Source organism: Maniola jurtina, chromosome 1 (genome assembly GCF_905333055.1).
Source record: "Maniola jurtina chromosome 1, ilManJurt1.1, whole genome shotgun sequence".
NCBI classification, from domain to species: domain Eukaryota; kingdom Metazoa; phylum Arthropoda; class Insecta; order Lepidoptera; family Nymphalidae; genus Maniola; species Maniola jurtina.
In genome coordinates this window covers 7,833,563-7,845,817 of record NC_060029.1, presented here as the reverse complement: position 1 = coordinate 7,845,817, position 12,255 = coordinate 7,833,563, and the positions used below count along the sequence as shown (strand labels likewise).

At 38.0% G+C, this 12,255-nt stretch overlaps 1 protein-coding gene and 1 long non-coding RNA gene across 6 annotated transcripts in view; one reads left to right on the top strand and one right to left on the bottom strand.

Annotated features, from left to right (window-relative positions):
* LOC123867505 (homeotic protein spalt-major-like) overlaps positions 1–12,255 on the top strand; it is a 35,339-nt gene that overhangs the window by 10,638 nt on the left and 12,446 nt on the right. For 2 of the 5 annotated variants that reach the window (XM_045909580.1, XM_045909586.1), the window contains exons 2-4: positions 7,095–8,864; positions 9,759–9,932; positions 10,159–10,292. In XM_045909580.1, the coding sequence (XP_045765536.1) occupies positions 7,095–8,864; positions 9,759–9,932; positions 10,159–10,292 (2,078 nt within the window). Of the gene's footprint in view, positions 1–7,094; positions 9,933–10,158; positions 10,293–12,255 lie in introns of all 5 variants that reach the window. The other 3 variants (XM_045909571.1, XM_045909562.1, XM_045909594.1) reach the window with 2 other exon arrangements.
* LOC123867609 overlaps positions 1–12,255 on the bottom strand; it is an 18,228-nt gene extending 5,973 nt beyond the window's left edge. Inside the window, exons 1-3 of the long non-coding RNA XR_006796455.1 lie at positions 12,153–12,255; positions 7,942–7,952; positions 67–72 (exon numbers count right to left, since the gene is read on the bottom strand). This is a non-coding gene — a long non-coding RNA (uncharacterized LOC123867609). The remainder of the gene's footprint in view (positions 1–66; positions 73–7,941; positions 7,953–12,152) is intronic.

Below are 12,255 nucleotides of genomic sequence, written 5' to 3'. Positions count from 1 at the left end.
CAAAGCCAAATTGCGACAAACAGACACCTTTAATCCTCCTTCTTACAAACTTAGCATTAACCGCACCGGTATCTCGCTACAAATGAGACATTTAAGCCCTTACCGCAAGATTATCCGGGATTATTATGAATGTTTTGTGTAGGTGCTCACTTTTCGCTTGCATTTGAATGTAAACATTCCGATTTCCGACCGGTGCGTTAGAGAAGGGCATCTTTGGATCGTTCATTTTTGAAATTTTACTTTTAAATACGACAACTGAATGTTTTTGTGTATCGTATAAAGATAGAGCGACGCTATGGCATTAAAAATTTTATGGTGAAAGTTGGAAAATCAATATGTGATAAGCAAATTTATGCTTAGATACACGCGTGGACTTTTTAATAAGAAGAAATACTTTAATACCATTATGAAATGCTGGGACACGTTAATGGCTTCCGAGCACGATGATGACTGCTAATATTTATGAAGCTGATCACTTAATAAATGGCTGATAAAAATAATATTACAAGTTTTTAAAATGACAACCATATTATCTATGAGTTCTAAAACATAAATGATGTACGTACCTACCCATATATTAAACAACAGTTTTAATTATAAATACCTACCTAAGTAGGTAAAAATAGCGTCCTCAAAATGTATGCAAATTAAAATAGTCTCCTACCTACCTAAATGCTTTACATCACTACCTAGCCATATGATAAATGCAAAAGAGTTTGTTTGTTGGTTTTTCATTCAATCCCGACGCAACGGAGCAACGGATTAACGTGATTTTTTTGGAAATTATACCTAAGTACCTACTTAGCCAAAGACCATGGTATCGAACGTTGTATGGAGAATGGCATTATTTTTTAACCCAGAAAATCAAAGGATGACTAAGTATGGAATTTTTCTGATCTGAATCTGAATCTATGGACAAAGTCGTGGGCATCCAGCTAGGTATAAGTATCTACCTATACCTATTAAATTAAATAAGAATGGCGATAGTATTGTGTAGGTACGTACCTAGCTACTGTTGATAACAAAAAAAAATACTTTCCATTGTAGGTAATTTTACCTCACAACACACAAGATTTTGGACGAATAAGTATGTAAGTACTTAGGTACAAAATATTTTCGTTAAAAACCCTTATTTTACATTAAGTACTTAGATAGGTAGCTACGAGTACTTACCTACTTTATATACCTAAGTCATAAACTTTTTTTCGCATAAATGAAGGTAGAGAAATAAAAATATTTGGTGCTTTTATCTAACTAGGTACTTACCCACCTAGCCATTTTTTTATTAGTGCCCCTATGGCGTACCTACCTACCTATAGGTAGATCTGCAATGCTGGTTGGGCCGTGCAGTAAAGTGGAGCAAATATTATAATTAATCATTATGATATGAATGTACTAACTAACTAGGTGATGCCTGCGACTTTGTTCGTATGGACATAGGTACCTATTTCAAAAATCCCATGAGAACTTTTTGATTTTCCGGGAAAAAGTGGCTTATGTCCTCTCGAGGCCTTTTGATCCATGCAAAAAGTACATCGATCCGTTGTTCCAAACAAAAATATCTACCTACCCTACTTTCGCATTTATCTGTGTTTATAATGAGGACAACAGAAGCTTTTGGCGTGGAGCTTTTACAAGTAAGTTAGTAGAGCTGCTTGAAATACCCACCTCCACTGATATCTAAGTAACTCATTCATGTATTGGTGTCTAAGTATAATAAATAGACATAAAAAACCTGATATCTAACTATATTTTACCCGTACCGACATATGAATTATAACAATGGACGATTAGTGATGTCCCAATACCAAAGGTTAAATAGATTTCACTTACATTGAATATAATATACCTAAGTACTTGATAATAGGTAGCATGAATTTTTAATATAGGTATATCGACGTGTAACATAATAAGATATATACTATGTAAATAACTAAACCATTATTTTATTTAAATAGACAATAAAGCTTTGTTCGTGGAAATCAATGTTGCAATGCATCCAATAGGTAGGTTGCCTAATGCCTACGTATTATTTTATTAGTAATTTTAGTACTTACGGATTGCCCGAAAATTTTAAAAGTAAGTAAGTACCTAGGTACTTACCGGCCAAGTGGGCAGGTTTGCACATATACCTACCTGGCTATTATCTGTAGGTACACATCTAGGTATGTTTCGTGCGAAATGCGTAAAATTTTTTTTAAAATATAAACAATATCAGTTTATCATAGGTACCTACAGCTTAACACTTGAACATAAAGTTTCATAACGATTACGAAATACTTATTCATATTTAGGAATTGTTGTCGCTGACAATAAATTTTAAAAAATCGCCAAGGATATTTTCAAAATGAGAGTAAAAATATTTACCTACCTATTCTAAAATAACTTACGTATGTACCTAACAAACACACAAAATTGACTGATTTAAAATAAGGTCTTTGTTTTTATTTTTCGGACTCAAAATATATTGTAGCTATACCTAGGTAGGTACGTAGCTTTTGTCAGTATGTGAGATGCAAGCTATCTATATAATATTGTACCTATACCTACCTATCCATTTCCTCAAAATCGATTAAGCGGAAAGGCCATGAAAAGGTATCAACCAAACACACACACTTTCGCCTTTATAATATCAGCAGGATGAATATGGAAGTAGGTACTTATAGATTTATTAATTAAAGATCATATATTTTGCTCAGTCCTGAAGTCTGTGTATTCTCTCTTTGCACCAAGATCGGAAGGACCATTACTGTAGGTCCCTACCTATAGCAAATTGCCAGCAATATTTTGAACTCCGACTTAGGTAGGTACCTACCTACTATACATGAAGATATAAATTGGAAGATATCAAGGTATTTAAACATACCTTAATACTTAATCATCATCATCAGCCTGTGGACATAGACCTTCCCTAAAAAGCGCCAGCACACTCGGTCCTCAGCCTTCCTCATCCAATTCCTTCCCGGCAGCCCCTTTAAATCGACAGCATTATGTAGGTATAGAAAATAATTATACCTACGAACGATGGACGAAGTCGCAATAAAGCGTTCCTTTTTTACCTTTTTAGTACGGAAACTTAAAAAGCTTTCAACAAGTGGCGTAAATGATTTCACACAAATTCCTACTAGATAACTATGTGGAATATTCGATTATATTGTATCAAAGGTGGCTTATTCTGTGGTTGCGTTCATGTGTTAATTATTGACATGCCTTACCGTCGTTGCCATAACAAAGCCGCATTTGGCTTATAAATATCGCTATTTATTTTTTTCCAAAAATACTTATCGTTAACGACCTACAATGAAAAACGTTTACATAATGATGAGTATAACGAAGTATAATATGTATATTATACTCTGACATACCTCAACAGAGTCGGTATAACTTTAAAGCTACAATGTAAGGTACCTAAGTGAATTAGCTGTTCGCTTACTTACCCATTTACCTTATGCTAAAATAGCATAATAGAAGTAGGTATTTCGATCTAAAACCTATATCTAGGTATGTTCTTACTTATACATAAGTATTATGAGCTATTCAAAATAGGACACTCACTGCATCTCCTAATACCTAAGTAGGTATCTACTTATTGTCCGACTGAAGGTTGATTTTTGGCTAGATCCGAAAGGTGGTTTTTTCGCCTCGCGTCGTCTTGGTAAAAACCTTCGGCTTTGGCCAAAGCTAGGACCCATTTTGGTCGAAGCCAAAGGTTTAGCCAAAGGTGGTGTTTTCAGCCGAAATTGGCCAAAGCGAATGCCGAAGATTCGATACCAACATCTTCATAACATTCTGAGAAAAAGTCCCAATTTAGTACCTACCTACCTAGTTAGTTTCAATTCTTCCACGTATCTACGAATTAAAAATACGGTGGAGTTTCTTCTTTAATTTATATTCCAGCGGATGGTTGCAATCATACTTGCAGGGAAGTGTTGATACAGAGGGTAGGTGAAAGCCTACGATGGAGTGAACTTGTTTAGAAAATGCGTAGGTACCTATTAATTTGAACAGTTTGATTTTTCTCCTCAGCGGTGCTACTTACTAGAAAAAAGAGTGATCTAGGTACGTTACCTATCCCAAATTTTTCCAGTTCGACTTATCACTTTAACTCCATATTTTCCATTTACCCAATCTTAATATAAAATGTTAATAGCTGCCTACCTAAATAGGTATATTTCATAACCAATATATGTATAAACAAATCCCTTATTAAGGTTTAATTGCGTCCTCGCCTTTTCATAATATAAGCACACGAGCTATGCGCTAGAAAATACTAATTTGTAAATGCAAGATTATAAATAAGGTGAAAAAAAAATCGAGTCCGATGTATTTACTTACCAGTGATTTACATAAGACTAGATACTACTTTTTTGCATGTCCTACTGCTTGCTGTAAAAGGTATTTACTAAATTAGTTACGCTCTCCGAGTGTGGTCGTATAAATGGCCGCCCATCATGGCGTAATCAATATGCGATATTGATTTCATACGAACAATCATTGCAATAAATGACTTAAATATTTATCTTCTTATGGCTACTAATCCACCAATATTCAATATAAAAGGAGACCTCTTCAACGTCCGCTCTTGACCTAAGCAGTTTTTATCAAGAACTCCGACTGCTTTTTTAAGCCGTGATAAGTGATAACCTAAATGTTGTCAAGAAACTTTTCTCTAATACGCGTGGTTGGTCGGTAATCTACTTACTTATCTGACTATTATGATATTTACTTTATTCATTTCATTTTAAGGGGATTCCTAATGTTATATAAGTAGATATAATATCTTTAGATGACGATAACATATATCTATCTCACCATAACGTACCTACCTACCTACCTAAAGAGTATTTCATAACCAAACAATGAACAAAAATTTTATATCATTATTGTTATGAATCACTGCTTCTCAAATCCAAAAGCACTACTTGGAAGGTGGTTGAATATGAAGTACCTATATGTACCTAAGTATAAATATTGCCTACCTCAGTGGGATTCACGTTATAAGCACGTGTTATATCCGCGGATCCAGCCCTCAGAAAAGTTTGTGGGCACAGCCAACGGAAAATCGGCCAAGTGCGAGTCGGAGTATGAAGTCGTTCATGATCGATATTATGCATTCCTACAAGGAAATATTTACAAAATATATGACGCTCTAACCAAGATTTCGTACAATGTGGGTTGAGCGAACACTAGTAAATTAATAAACCTGTAAAATGTTAGCTGTTTTTCAGGATTCATTGTTTATTTAATTTTATTATGGCATTGGATATAATATCATCTACATATCGACCTCAAATAGACCGTGAAAGATACATCACAAGTCTATTGGGGTTGTGGGCATGCCCATCGTGCCCACAACGATCCGCGCTTGCTAACCTTACCTACTTTATCAAGACATAAACACACTAAAAATCATCTTTGCGATCTCAGGAAATCCTTGCAATGTCATCTTACCGACTGCAAGTAAAAAAAAAGTTTATACCTACTTAGTAGTTAGTAGGTAAGCTTTCTAAAAGTACCTACCTAGTTAGGTATAGGTATTAAACAATCAAAAAATCTAATCCGACGTAATTATAGATTTGAAGTTTCACGTAGGTATGGAATATTGTAACTAATACTTAGCTGCTACACACTGCCACACTTAACCAAGAAATAGTTTGCGTATCTTTTACTTCATTTGACTAATTATGCCACATACTTACCTACTATCGACTGGACGTTAAGATATATTCCATAATGAATCTAAATGACTGACACAACTGCACCCAATATTTGCTTAGGTAAATTCCTACTTTGCTTAAAAAGCTCGCATTGTACCTACCTAGGTACTTACCTATAAATTATCAGGTTGGGAAATAGACTGCTGTCTGTCTATCTATCTGTCTGTATGCCTGTTTCTCTATCTGTCTGTCTGTCCGCGTGTCACATATTGTGTCTTGCTCGTAGACTAAATGAGCTACTAACCTGAAACTTTGGTAGGTATTTAGTATAGATTCACGATCTACACTACATACCAAACTTTCAGGTATACCAAAGATACCCAAAACCAAATATTGAATTAAAAATTAAATTAAATTACTTTTCAGGGGGGCTCCCATACATGAAAAAGGAGCCGAAAAAAATTTTTTTTTCTCACCCTAGCATATTGTGGGGTATCATTGTTTAGAGCTCATTAAGTAGAGTAGGTACAAATATATTTTTTATTTTATTATATCAGTACTTTTTATTTTTTATTTCGGTGTATTATGCACCATAGGCATACCATTGTATTTAAACGACAAATACCTACTGAAAACAGCGATTTATAAAATAATTTATAAGCTGTGACCAAAACAAACGAACATTTTTTGGGTTTTTCTTTTACGGTTTATTGCGATGTTCTAGTTAGTTATACACCTATTATATGAGGTTCATTATTATGTACAGAACACTAAAAAGCGAGGCGAAGACAATCGAAGTTAGGTAGGAATGTGTTGTGCCGTGTACATAATTTGATGATTTCTTTGTTCGAAATTTAGTAAATAGATATCTACTACCTCGTACCTACATCCCAAATATTTATATTTAAAAAATCTTATTGGAGTTTACTCGTAGTCTAACTGGAAATTTTAATTAGTTTCTGTTAGGTTGATCTACATATTATCTAAAATATAGTTTGCATTCATAAATAACAGATGTGATAAGCAACGCCATCTAGCGATGAGTAGATGTATCTCTGTTGTTAAATATAAGTAGATACCTGGTGGTTTCAGTGTGGTTTGAAAAGAGTAACAGAATAAACTAACAATGTTATATTGCTGTCTTATTGATAACAGTAGGTAAATAATTATTAGGTAATTATTTAGTATGGCCAAAATGTTAGTGTTAGATTTAGGCAGAGCTATCAACACATTGTAGGTAGGTAGGTACGTACATGAACGCAAAAGAATATGAATATAAATTAACATCTTTATAATTTTTAATCAATCAGAAGTTAATATTGGTACCTGCTTCACTTTGTTACAATTTTTTCAACCACTCGTACCTAACAATTACACTTTACAAAGTCAAGCTGTATCAAAATTATAATTTTATTAAAAAGCTTTCTTTTGTTTTAGGTGAAAGTTCGACGGGCTCCTGTTCGGAGGAAGATATTAACAATGCCTTGCCAGATGAAGCAAGAGATCGCTCAGAGGCACACATGTGTCCACGCTGTCAGGAACAATTCGAAAATCTTCACGATTTCTTATATCATAAGCGGCTTTGCGATGAAAAAGCAATGCAAATGGGTGAAGAGAGGATGCACTCCGATCCTGAGGATATGGTAGTCTCGGGAGATGAGGAAATGGATGGTCCTAATAAGCGATTAGAACAAGTGAGGAGGCATCGACAAGATGCAGAAAATAATAATAGTCTCGAAGATGGCGAGGGTGAAATACCAGAAGCCGACGTACCACCCGTGGGCTTACCTTTTCCCTTGGCAGGACACGTAACCCTTGAGGCTCTACAAAATACGAGAGTAGCTGTCGCCCAATTCGCTGCCACAGCGATGGCAAACAATGCTAACAACGAAGCTGCCATACAAGAATTACAAGTGTTACACAATACGCTATACACGCTGCAATCACAACAAGTATTCCAACTTCAGTTAATACGTCAACTTCAGAATCAACTATCGTTAACGCGACGGAAAGAGGACGATCACCAAAGCCCACCGCCAAGTGAACCGGACCACAACGCCCCGTCTACGCCAGTTCGAACACCGTCGCCGCCTCGTCCGCCACGGGAGCCATCTCCTGTTGTACCCTCTCCTCCTACTAGCCAAAGTTTACCGTCAACTCACACACATCTTACACCCAAAACAGAGCCGATTTCTATTCCTAAAATTCCGAACTCATCGCCACCTATGATGTCCCATCCACCCTATAGTTCCATTTCTTCATCATTAGCATCCTCAATTATAACAAACAATGATCCTCCGCCGTCCTTAAATGAACCAAATACGCTTGAAATGCTTCAAAAACGGGCACAGGAAGTGCTCGACAATGCGTCACAGGGTCTGCTAGCAAATAATCTTGCCGATGAACTAGCTTTTCGAAAGTCTGGAAAAATGTCACCTTATGATGGAAAAAGTGGTGGTCGTAATGAACCTTTCTTTAAACATCGCTGCAGATATTGTGGAAAAGTATTCGGCAGCGACTCAGCCCTTCAAATTCACATCCGTTCTCACACAGGGGAAAGACCGTTCAAATGTAATGTATGTGGCTCTCGATTTACAACCAAAGGCAATCTTAAAGTTCATTTTCAAAGGCATACTTCAAAATTCCCACACGTCAAAATGAACCCTAATCCTGTTCCGGAACATTTGGATAAATACCATCCACCGTTATTAGCGCAATTGTCACCGGGGCCTATTCCTGGAATGCCACCGCATCCCCTTCAGTTTCCACCGGGAGCACCGGCTCCTTTTCCGCCAACCTTGCCACTATACAGGCCACCTCATCACGATTTACTGCCTCCGCGCCCTCTGGGTGATAAGCCACTTTCACATCACCCGCTTTTTGCTATGCGAGAAGAACAAGACGCGCCGGCTGATCTCAGCAAACCTTCCGCACCGAGCCCTCCTCGACCCGCATCTGATATTTTTAAATCTGAACCACAAGACGAAGAGAGTCAACGAGATTCAAGCTTCGAAGAGACTGATCGTATATCACCTAAGCGAGAAATTGAAGACAGTGACATAGGGCACGATGCAGAACAAGATCGATATCCATCGACGTCACCGTATGACGACTGCAGCATGGATTCCAAATACAGCAATGAAGATCAAATCGGCAGAGATAGTCCACACGTGAAGCCCGATCCAGATCAACCGGAAAATCTCTCAAGTAAGACCTCATCGATATCTGGACCAATTTCAATAGCAACGGGACTTCGTACTTTCCCTTCATTCCCACTGTTTCCACACTCCCCACCCAGCAGTGTCTCTTCAGGTAGCCTTACTCCGTTTCACAACTATCCCAGTAGTACCATAGACAGTGATCTCACTCGTGACCCTTTGTTTTATAATGCAATTTTGCCGCGTCCCGGTAGCAACGATAACTCTTGGGAAAGTCTTATTGAAATTACAAAAACATCAGAAACTTCGAAATTACAACAATTAGTAGATAACATTGATAATAAAGTGTCTGATCCGAATGAATGTATTGTTTGCCATCGCGTTTTGTCTTGTAAAAGTGCTTTACAGATGCACTATCGAACTCACACTGGTGAACGACCGTTTCGATGTAAATTGTGTGGCCGTGCTTTTACCACTAAAGGGAATTTGAAAACTCATATGGGCGTGCATCGTATAAAGCCTCCTTCACAGTTATTACATCAGTGTCCCGTTTGTCACAAGAAATTTTCGGACCCAACCATGTTACATCAACATATTCGTCTTCACACGGGTGATAGATGCAATGTGTATTTAGATCAAGTTCGCGATGCTGAAGTAAGCAATTGTCAGTCATTAACCGGTTCAGACGTAACTGAATATAACTCTTACCGTCCCATCCCGCCTCCAATGTTTCCCACTCCTTCCACTCCCGGCGACCGAAGGGCGGACTCCCGCGGAACCGACGACGAGAGCGGCCGAGACGAGCGCGAACCCGCTACTCGGGAGTTCGACGACGAACCAAATATCAAAGATCGTCGAACTTCACCGCTCTCCGTCTGCGCCTCGGCGTCCGAATTTGAAGTAAAAACCATCACCACAACGGCTTCCCTCCCATCGGCGACAGGTTCGGAGAGCGGGCGGAGTGCACGCGCGTCGCCGCCGTCGCCGTCGGCGCTGTCCACGCCGCCGCGACTGCCGCTGCACTCGCCGCTGCCGTCGCCGCCGACGCCGCTCGCCGCGCTCGGCGCTCTCGGCGGCTCGCCCTTCAGCCCGCTCGGACTTGCCTTTCCTCCCGCAGGTATGCGAAAGCGGGCTCTTTACTTACACGTCCGCCCCGGTCATCCGCATTTCCAATCCTTCATGCTATCCTAATATTATTATGTTATACAATAATACCCCAAATACCGGGCGCTGTTTCTAAACTTTAAAATAACGATTTCCTGGAACTAACCTAAACATTGATGATACGTATTTGTGTTCAGAGTTTAATGGTGGCAATCAACAGTCGATTTGTTTGTATGCAGTGCGCGGCAACACAACGTGCACCATCTGCTACAAGACATTTGCCTGCAACTCGGCACTGGAAATCCACTACCGGAGCCACACCAAGGAACGTCCATTCAAGTGCACCGTCTGTGATAGAGGCTTCTCTACCAAGGTTAGACATAATAATTTTACTAAAATATTATCATCTACTCGTTACTGAGTAATCGAAATATGCCTTAATGCCTAACTGATCAAGTAATTTATTATCTATACCTACCTACCTTCGTATGTAAGTACATGCAGTCAGTAAAATGATAATTGTGTAGCAGTCACGTCTCTAAGTATGAACTCCGATTGAATACTTCTGGCTCTGAGCCAGCTTATACTTTATTGTTACGAGTACACAAATAGCGATACAAATATGCGGTTTTACAACTTTTCCTGTAATTTTCACCACATATCAAACAAATACCTCACAAATAGATTGGTCTGAGTTCCCGAAAGGGTGAACTTTCACCCATCAGTTAATCAACATTTAATCAAATGAAAAGTATATTTTATCATGCTAGGTAGGCACATAAATGGGGATACCGCGAATGGATTGCCTAATGAAATCAGGTCAAGTCTACCTTAATTAAATTAAGATTAAAAAATATTTTCAAGCAAAATGTAGGTACAATATACAACAATAAGTATAGGTACCTACCAAGTAGTAACGGATAACAAAAAAGTAAGGTTGCCTGTCTAAAAATTGGTTACGATTCATCATCATCGTCGACTCATCGCCGGCTCACTACTAAACACGGTTCTCTTCTCAGAATAAGAAGGCTTTGACTATAGTACACCACGCTGGCCAAGTGCGGATTGGCGCACTTTACACACCTTTGAGAACATTATGTAGAATTCAGGCATGCAGGTTTCCGCACAATTTTTTCCCTCACAGTTAATGCAAATATGCTTATTAATAAGTACCTAGATATACTTATATATTTAATTGCTTAAAACGCACACAACTCCGAAAAGTTAGAGATGCGTCCCCAGCTATCACCGGGCAAGAGTCACGATTACCAAAACTTTGAATGAAAGACTTACCTCATACGCGTAGATATACCTATTTATTATCAACATAATCGCGAAGAAATTGTTGTAGGTAGTATCTAACTATCTACCCAGTAGGTATCTACCTAACAGGAAATAATTTAGTAAAAACACGGAAACTATTCGAGCTTTACTCGCAAGTTAGCCCGCGACATCGAAAGCAAGTTACTCGTGCGCTACGACGAACTTTATGCTCCGGTTTCATTTCATCTAAGTTTCTGTGCATTAATTTTGCAAGCTGTAATTACAAGTCCCTAGCCGACGCCTCTAGTTCACATTAGTTTTAGCCGTTGTCTTTCTGTACATCCGTGCGCCGCCGACTTGGCGCTTAGACTTGGTTTCAAATACCTACTCAAATGACGTTCATCAACACAAACTGTGGGCTCATATTAAAATCACTTCACCCTTAGGTATAGGTAAGTAATTGAAATACTTAGTCGAATATTAATATTTTGTGCGAAACCAACATACTTATTAATTGGTAGATAGAAATAAGTTTGCGCAAGAGACGTTTAAAAAAATGGTTTTTTTTAATGAATCCATGCCGCCATCTCTGTCATCCCGTCTGCATATTCCTCTCATTTACCTTAAAATATAGCGGTCCTTTGAGCGACTTTCATTAATGTCTATTTAAGTCTTATAAGTAACAAACTACCTACTTACTTGTTGGCCACTCCGCGCTTTCACTGATTTTCCGACGTGGCGTGTTAACTGGATGCAGATAGAAATGCAATTCTTATTGATTATAATTAATAAGAATTATAATAATTATAGATACGTATGAACCATTGTCTTTAAAATTATCTGTTTCATTAATTAACCAACGACTAAAGGAGTCAATCTAATTGTGTTCCACCTATATATTATGTTTAGATCATACTAGCTGATGATTTTCCGGGATAAAAAGTAGCCTATGTGTTAATCCAGGGTATACTATCTCCATCCCTAATTTCATCCGAATCCGTTGAGCCGTTTTTGCGTGATTGAGTAACAAACATCCAAACATCCACACTTTCACATTTATACCTAATATTATT